Source organism: Lutjanus erythropterus, chromosome 7, assembly GCF_056507025.1.
Source record: "Lutjanus erythropterus isolate fLutEry1 chromosome 7, fLutEry1.hap2, whole genome shotgun sequence".
Lineage (NCBI taxonomy): Eukaryota > Metazoa > Chordata > Actinopteri > Lutjaniformes > Lutjanidae > Lutjanus > Lutjanus erythropterus.
Window position 1 is genome coordinate 26,651,532 of NC_139323.1, and position 8,961 is coordinate 26,660,492.

Consider the following 8,961-nt stretch of genomic DNA (forward strand, 5'->3'; position numbering starts at 1 on the left):
GTCTCCATACGGCTTGTCTGGGGTAATCCAAGACTAAAGCTAAGGCTCTACAGTGAGTAGTCAGGCTAAAAACAAACATATTTTTTTTTGTCAACTTGGCATGTTGGGGCTTTAGTGTAAAAAATATTTGCTGTGATTATTTGTGTGCTGTTGGTCTGGTGGTTCATTTTTATGTCGGGGAAAGACCTTTTAGTTTTATTCTGGATGCTTACATTATTTTACTTTGCACACAGAAACAAAATTATTTCAGAAAAAAACAAAAACTACCAGACTCAAAATTATTACCCCCCCCCCTGATGCTAATAGTCAATTGTATATCGTTTTTGCTGGATAACAGCCTGCAGTCGTTTGCTGTAGTTTTCAACAAGTCTCAGACACGTCTCCTGAGGAATCCCAGCCCTTTCTTCTTTGGCGAATCTCTCAAGATCCCAAGATCCACCAGATTTGATGGTCTTCTGGCATGGACCTTAGTCTTAGTCTGTTTTTACAGCAGTTTGTGACACCCAACCTCTTCTGCTCTGTGCTGAAAACATACCAAATAGTCCTCTGATCACAAATCTCACATTTGTGATCAGAGGGAGAAACACACCTACTGTGAAACGTTATTTGTATTTTTATTCTTAAAACATGTTTTTGTACATGCATAAATATTGCAATGCTTTTCAAGAAGGTGATTAAATGAATGAAAAGGGAGACTGAGTTTGCAGGCTGAAACATCTCAGCCACCAGTGGAAAACTTTGAAAAAAATACTATTTTGACAGAAAAAAGCACCCATAGTCAGGCTGAACACAACGGTATGACTCATTAACAGACACTTACTCAGAGAACATTCAGCATTAATTTCAACTCTGATTAACGGCCAAACTAAAACACTTTATACACAATGTATTTAAGTATTTAAAAGTTCAATTAGTTGATGAAATTAATTAAATTTTTGGGATTAAAAAGGTACCTTAAGTTTACAGTATGTAATTATTTTTAATTTATAATATTAAAATTAATACCTTTTACAGTAGTTGAATTAGTGTTGTGATAAAAAATACATAATGCTGATTATTACTGTAATGATAATTACTGTACTGTGATTATTACTGTATTAACAATTACAGTACTGTGGTACTGTGATTAGCTTTGCTTCCATCCTACCATGGTTTGAGATTCTAGGTTGTAAACTCTATGAGGCTAGTTTACTGAACAAGAAGAACACTCATTTGCATTTTATTAATATTTTATTTCCTTTGTTATCAAACACAGCCGCATGAATGGTGGGAGATAACACCCTTCAGTGAAGAACCCAGCTGTCAGAAAGGCCTGTTTCTGGATCGGGTGTTGATCAGTCCCAGGACAGAGAAGGCACTGGCTGCTGCCGTCACCAAACTGATGGCCCCAATGGCCCGTGTAGCCTGTGGAGACAAAGAGGAGGAGAGGAGGTGCACTGTGGATTAACCATGAAAGAACAGGAGAGGTCAGAATAAAGCACACACAATCTCTGTGGCAATCTACAGTTTTGCACAATTCAAAAGATTGACAATAACATATGCTATTGTAGTTCATCAACTCATGAACAGCTATAAATATCAAAAATATGTACGTTAAATTAAGAGAAGTAGCTCAAAACTGCACATGCATCTATGAAAGCATATGAATGACATAAGAATGGACAGCAAAGATTTTTGAGAGGGTTATACAGATGTTTTGATATTTTTTCCCACCCAAGAACTCCTCACAAAACCATTGCATGCTGTAAAAAAAAACATGCTTTAATTTCTGTGTCCGAGCTGCCTTAATATTGTAAGTTGACACTGACTTAACTGACAAGTTGAGGTAATTTTGTAATGATTAAAAAAAAAAAGACACATTTATAGTCAAATAGACTTGATATTAATTCAGTTGTGCTTGAGAAAACATGTTCAGTAGTCAGGCTGATACTGGCCCCTGATTGATACCAAATCCATTTTAACAAAATATAAATACATTACACATTATGGCACAATTACTCATTTTAAAGGAAGAAGCTATTCATGACTTGGTGGTAAAAAAAAAAAAACAATGAGCCACATCTCTGAAGATGTTCTTGAAGTTCAATACCTAGTTCTACTCTTCAGTCACACTGACAAACAAATTTGATTTCCTTTCACATTTTCTTAGTTGTTGAGCTACTTTGTTTTCTCACTGGCAGAAAGATATGTGAATTTGCTTTCAGTGAATTTATTAAATTTCGAGTGTTCTGTCGGGGGTCGGGACTGAATTCAATATTTACTTTCATCAGTGTTTTCATTATTTTCATTATTATGAAAAGAAACAACCGTGGCTTTAAGTGTATCAGAGGCACACAAAAAGTTTTCACCATATATAATTTCTTCAAACAATCAAAAAGAAGGGTCTCAGAAGAGTTTTAACTGTATAATAGTGCATGCTGGGAAATCTGCTTATATGCTTATTTTAATGAGTTGACTGAACTCTGATTAGTACATTCAGTCATCTCATCATTTCAAGTTAAAAGACTTCAATAAACTAATGTTTACAAGTTCTACAGTGTTCTGAAAATAAATACTAGAAAATGTAAATTTAATTAACACAAACAAATAAAACTTGAATATTTATGTTAACCTATTGAGAGAAGATCACTTGATTCTACTAAATTCCTAATTTTTTTTTTGCAGTGTTATTTGATTCAACCTGACCACAGCTGCTACTGTCTGCAGCTAAAACTGAAGCTAGAAAGTGCAACATCAGACACTTTTTGAGGACATGGAGGTGAGTTTTTTGACATTCAAAGCGTAGATTTTGGATGAAATGCCAAATCTCCACCCAGACTGCAGCCATAACTTTACCAACTCCACACCTGTGCCTAAACCCAACCAGAAAAGACAGATTGGGTTTAGACAAGTTATGGTTTATCTAATTTTGCCAAAGCCATGATAATTAAAATGGATAGAACCACTGCAAGTAAAAGAAAGAATAAACTCTGATCTACCACTTTCTGTTGGCAATAAAGAAAACATACCTGATACCAGAATCTGATGTGACTCCAAACAATGTTCATGTTTCAGTTAGGGGGTTTGTCCACTATTGTTTACATTAAGCTATGGCTAGTGTGCAGACCTACAGACGTCAGCCATGTTAAACTGACAGCCACATAATGACAGACCTGAAATGTCCAGAAAGTAAGTCAGGCCCTTATAAAGTTAACTTCAGAGTTATTTGTTGGTTGGATTGGTTATGGTAAGATTAAATCAGGGTAAGCCAATCAGAGGCACAGCGGATCATGACTTTGCCATCCTGGGAAAAAAAAATGTCATCTGTAGCCCTATGTGAAATAGCTAGTTCAGTGCCAAATAAACGTCAGGAATTTTTTTTCAGGATAAAACTGCACATTTTAGAGTGTCCTTTTATTGTGACCTGTCAGATGATGTTATTCAGTATCTCTATATGCCACACCTGTCAGATGGATGGGTTTTACTTGAAATCCTAAAAAATGGTAACAAAAAAAACCTTGTTGTGTTTATAATTTTGTCAAGTGTACTTCACAAGTAATATGACAGTGGTGACGTGAAACTCATCATTCACTGTGGTGTGTTGAGTGAAAAGTTAGTGTTTTGCCCTGATGACACATGAGACAGAAACAGAATAAACATTGAGAGACCTGCTCTGACACCCCCTCCCCGTAGCGCAGAAGGGTAACAAAGTGCTCGCAGTTGCTCCCCAGCAAGTCATAAGACACCTCCTGGCCAATGAGGACTTGCGCTCGCTGGATGATTTCACAGATGGGCAGGGGTGTGTGGTTGTGGTCGTACTTATTGTTGACACGGTACGAGTCACTTCCCACCACCTCCTTCAGCAGCTGCATGCGCACAACTGCCTTCCGGCTGAAAACGGACTTCACGCTGGACATGGCTGCTGCCGGGCTCTCATCTGGAGAGGAAGAGGAGAGCCTCAGTGTCATAAAATCAAGATTTTCTCCAATGACGTATACAACAAGTGTGACCTTAATATTTTGGGGGCTTGTATGTGGGATCATATTACAGAAACTTCCTAACTTTCTGATGTTTCTGACACTTCTGATCTGTTTGGTGGTCATGGTAATTAGGATTATGACCTGATTTAGGAAAAACATTGCAGATGAACAGCTCCTAAAAGCTCTGCAGTGGTGCCGTAACTGTGTGCTGTGGGATTTTGTGACAACAATATATTATTATTGCAATATACAACTACAAATGAAATGTTATGAATGAAGTAGTACCCTCTAGTACTAGTAGCCTCTGTTGCTTAGGTTGGTAATAGAGGCTAATTTATATGAATATGAATATGATATGAATATAAGTGTTCTTTGAGATTTTGTCTTTGGCGTGATTTTTTTCCTTGTTTATTCATATTCATTTATTTGTTTGTTCTTATTCATGTATAAATTATAAAGTTTATTCATTTGTAATAGATTTTTAGTAAAATAACTGTATTTATTTTAATTGTCTCAGATGTGTCCAGAAAATAATGGCGTCTTTCTGAGTTAATTTTGTTAAAAGAACCAAGGACATGAATTAATGGTGTCCAATCTGTATAGGTAAAAGTGATAAAATGATAGCATGGTCCATGATGTTCAATCAGATCGTCCTCGCCATAACAAGATGGAGTCAGCCATTCAACATCCATGTAATTTTTCTAGACCCAATTGTCAGGCTTGAGGAGTAATGGATTACATGTACATTATGTAATCTGGATACAAAAAGAAGGTAACCATTCAAGTTAGATAATAAAAGATGTAGTAAGATTACTTTTAGTAAAAGAGGGGATTATTAGCAGGATTGGGATTTTAAAATATGTTTTAAAATAAAGAATGATATACTACCATGTGAAGTGTGTACACATTACAGCACTTAACAAGTCTCAGCACCACTCTGGTCTTGAGTGAAATCATAGTTTACCAGTTGCCAATTTATTATCATGGCCTCTGCTGAAAAAAAAATTGAGTTGTTTTGTCTTCAGTTAATCAATAAATAAAGAACAAAGGAAGGAATATCTGGAAAAACTAAACCTGACAACAAACATACAACTTTATATTAGGCTAAACAATTTAAAAAAAAGTAACAAAGTAATCAGTTACCTGACTATGAAATTGTGAATTCTGGATTAAATTACTAGCTACATTTTTGTACAGGTAATTATTAACTGTGTGAGAATATATTTTTAAAGTAACCCTCCAAACCTGCCAAGTACAGTGTATTAAAATGTCCATTCAATGTGCAATAAGCAATTTATTCCACTCAGTAGCACCAGAATATTTGAATCTAGAGATTCAGGTAAGCTATGCTAGCTCTGGTTTTGTGATTATGGACTTTTTCTAACTTCTAAGAGTAACTGTCGAGGTAACTAAGAGCCCAGCCATTTAACATCTTATGGACCATATTAAGTTGTATCTGATGCGCTCTATCTTTAACTGGACAGAAAACACAGGAAGAGAGGGAGGCTATAACAAAGGAATAGGTTACTTAGTTGCTTTTCACCACTGTTAAACCACAACCATGTGGTGTTTTTATGAGTTGTAGTTTTGTGCAGGAAGATAGTCTGCATATAAATATCAAAGTACTTCACATCCATCTCCATCTGATCTGACCACTGGTGTCTAAATGATTATAGCTTGGTGGAACAGTCAAATTTAACAGCTGGCTGAGAGGGGCATGTTTCTTATTCACTGAGTTTAAGTTTCAGTGTAATTATAGCCCTGCTATTAGGTCAGACAGTGTATTTTAATGTGCAGACTCATGAAAATGTTGTCTAGGCTACCATTTCTTCATGTTAAACTCAGCTCAGGTGGTTACACTCTACTCTTTGAGGTTCCTACTGACCAACAGGAGTTAAGTTGATGATGTAACCATCTCCCAGGTAGAGAGCCCAGTGCTGATAGGCCGGTCTGAAGATCTCAATGAGGTCACCTGGCTGGGGTCCAGTAGAGGGGTCAGGAAGGTCAGGGTCATTAGAGGCCATCTGCACACAGAGACAGAGAAGTACAGATACAGTGCATAACTATTTCATATTTTAATCGCTTTCATGAAACGTGTGCACAGCTTGAAGTGGTCCATGTGTGTCTGTCATAAAAGAGACATTTGGTTATAAAATAAGGATGTTAAGATGATAGAATATTTAGCATCTTGAACAAATTCAAAGTGGAAATGCATGAAAATAAAATGATTTCATATTATAGGTAAGAAACATCTGATGCAATATGACAGGCCTTTCACACTTAAATAAATTTTGATAAATTCAAACCTTACATTTCAATTAAGCCCTTTCAAACCAGCTACAGTTCTCTCCTCGCACAATATAGTGTGACACATATCTGTTTTAGCTGCACATCTGTTTGCTTCCTGTCAGTGCCATAGTAATGTTAAACCTTTGCCTCCAACTTAGCAATTATAGTTAGAGGTTCCTTCATTTTTCACTTTTGGTACATATTGTTAATGGTACTGTTCAGTTTGTACGTAGTGTATTTGTTCATCCTGCTAATCACCTCAGTGTTTTAGATAACTGTTAGCTAGCTAGCTAGCATCATCATCTTCATTCAAACTCGACAGAAGCACAATAAAACTCAACATAAAAGTCTTGGCTTGCATTTCCACTGATCCAACAATCATCAGTTTGGTAAAAAAAACAACCAAAAAAATCATAATTTTACAGTTAAATGTAAAAATATAATTGCAGGTCACACATCAGACAAACAGCACGTAACAGCCAAAATATTTTCAAACCCTCCTTGGTGGATTAAAAGTTTATTTCACCTTAACTAGAGCAGGTAGTTGTTGGAGCACTGAAAAGACGTGCCATGATGTTTTTGGTGTGTTTTATTTTGTTTCTGTCGAGTGTGAATGGAGATGATTATGCTAGCTAGCAAGCTAACATTACCAACTAAGACACTGGGGTTATTTTTTTTAACGCTCACAAACATTACATACAGAACGAATGGTAAAAACTATTAATTAGCTTGGTACATATTACCAAGCTAACTGTGAAGTGACAAACTTCAACATGACGTTTGTGTTAGTGTTAACAGGAAGTTAATAGACGATCAGCTTGTGAAAAGGATATGTCGTGCTACATTGTGCAAGTAGAGAGTTGCTGGATTACTTGTCAAATTTATGAGAATCTACAGCTGTAATTAGACTCTTGAAATGATTGCTGACTCACACATGTTTCCCTTTTTGGAGGTCAACAGGGTCACATTCATACTCATGAGATATAAACATCTGGCCATCATAATAACACATACACTGTTACATTTCAGGTCATACTAACAACCTTTCAGTCAACTTACAGTAGAGTTTTGTTGTTGTTTATCCATCCCACATCATGCTTCCACAAATTCTAAAAAGAAAAGAAAACACAGATAGGGAAAACTAACAACAAAACTACTTTTATCCCACAAAAATATCGCTGAATGTGAATATAAGAAAGGAGAAATGGAATGTATCTATGGGTTTTTCTGACTTAGTTTGTGGGAAGACGGGAGTCAAAACTAAATTCCCAGAGAAAGAGAATGCTAGATAGGGTGGTTCAATGTAAAGGGTGCCCATACATAGACACACAGACAATACACACCAGCTCACACACAGACAATACATACACACACCAGCTCTTGTGTCACCTGTGCTGCCACAATAGCATCAACACAATGGGGAAGCTGACAGAAAAATAACTGAGCCCAGGTTATTTCACGTCACCCCCCAAAAATGCAAATTTATACCAGTTTCACAACTTCTAATAGTGATTTTTTAAAATGAAATGCCTTGGATCACCTAATATAATTATCAAGATTCTTAAAATTTAATTAATTATGCAGGAACTTAAGTTTAGTTTGGATCAAAGTTACACATGGGTAGGATGAAATCTATATCTGCCCAGGGGAGCAATGAGTATATCCATCTCATCATTAATGTATGCTGCTGAAGCCACGCTGAAAAAAGAAAGCCACATATTATTTTACCAAACCAAAACACCATCAGCACTGGTGGGCTGCCACTAACATTAAAACATACTTTGATATAACTCAATATGGATAATGTATCTGTTTTGTCATACATTACATAATACTGCTCTATAAACATTTACTATATATACAAAACACCTGCAGGAAAATCTCATAAAATATCTTTAATAATGTCATAGACACCTCGAAGTGTCCCTAAACCTTTAAATATTTTTATTAAGGCTCTAAGAAGAACTGAATTCATGTCAGAGGCTCAAACTCTCAAAGTAAATACATACAGCTGTAATACTTACTCAAACACCAGCAGCTTTTTCTTCCTCACCATTTTAATTCTCCATCATAAATCCGCACATAACCATAAGAGAAAAAAAAATCCAGCAAGAAAAGAGAAACAGAAAGATATCGAGTCCAAGTTTCTGAGATGACAAAAGGCTGACAAATATCCCAAAGCCAAACCAGACGCTGGGGGGTCCTGGTGCAGGTATTTCAGTGGCCGCTGCTCTGACTGATGACTGTTTGCCACAGTCGCTAAGGTCACATGCGTGCACACACACACACACACACACACACACACACACACACACACACACACACACATACACACACACACACACACACACACACACACACACACACAGAGGCGTTTCCTCTCTGGTATTGTTCCATTCACAGGCTGCTCTTCTGAATAGAGGTTATTGTGGGCTTGCAAAGGCAACACATACATGATGATGGAAGATGATGGATTTCGTTTAAATCCCATGCGAGGTACCATTAGTGTAGTACGTGATGTGCATGTATGTGCATATATTCCCTAATGCAACTTACAATGTGTGTGTCTTCAAAATTTAACTTATGGATTTAATTATTTTTCATGGAGTCTTGAGAGAGTGAAAAACAAAAATCTCTCTAACTGGATTAAAAGATGTCTGGCACAATAATAAATGTCCATGTGAGAAACTTCAGTCCCCTGCCCTGCACAGGA

General features: G+C 36.6%; 1 protein-coding gene across 2 annotated transcripts; it reads right to left on the reverse strand.

Moving 5' to 3' along the window:
- Positions 1–1,217: 1,217 nt before the first annotated feature.
- On the reverse strand, positions 1,218–8,485 carry plaat1 (phospholipase A and acyltransferase 1). Of its 2 annotated transcripts, XM_084723371.1 has the most exons (5): positions 8,273–8,485; positions 7,308–7,357; positions 5,845–5,983; positions 3,648–3,916; positions 1,218–1,404 (listed from the first exon to the last, which is right to left on the reverse strand). In XM_084723371.1, exons 2-5 carry the CDS (start codon positions 7,332–7,334, stop codon positions 1,303–1,305), a joined length of 537 nt encoding a protein of 178 aa, XP_084579497.1. In that variant the 5' UTR covers positions 7,335–7,357; positions 8,273–8,485; the 3' UTR covers positions 1,218–1,302. The 2 variants fall into 2 exon arrangements, with proteins under 2 accessions (XP_084579497.1, XP_084579498.1); XM_084723372.1 differs by lacking the exon at positions 7,308–7,357.
- Positions 8,486–8,961: the final 476 nt, after the last annotated feature.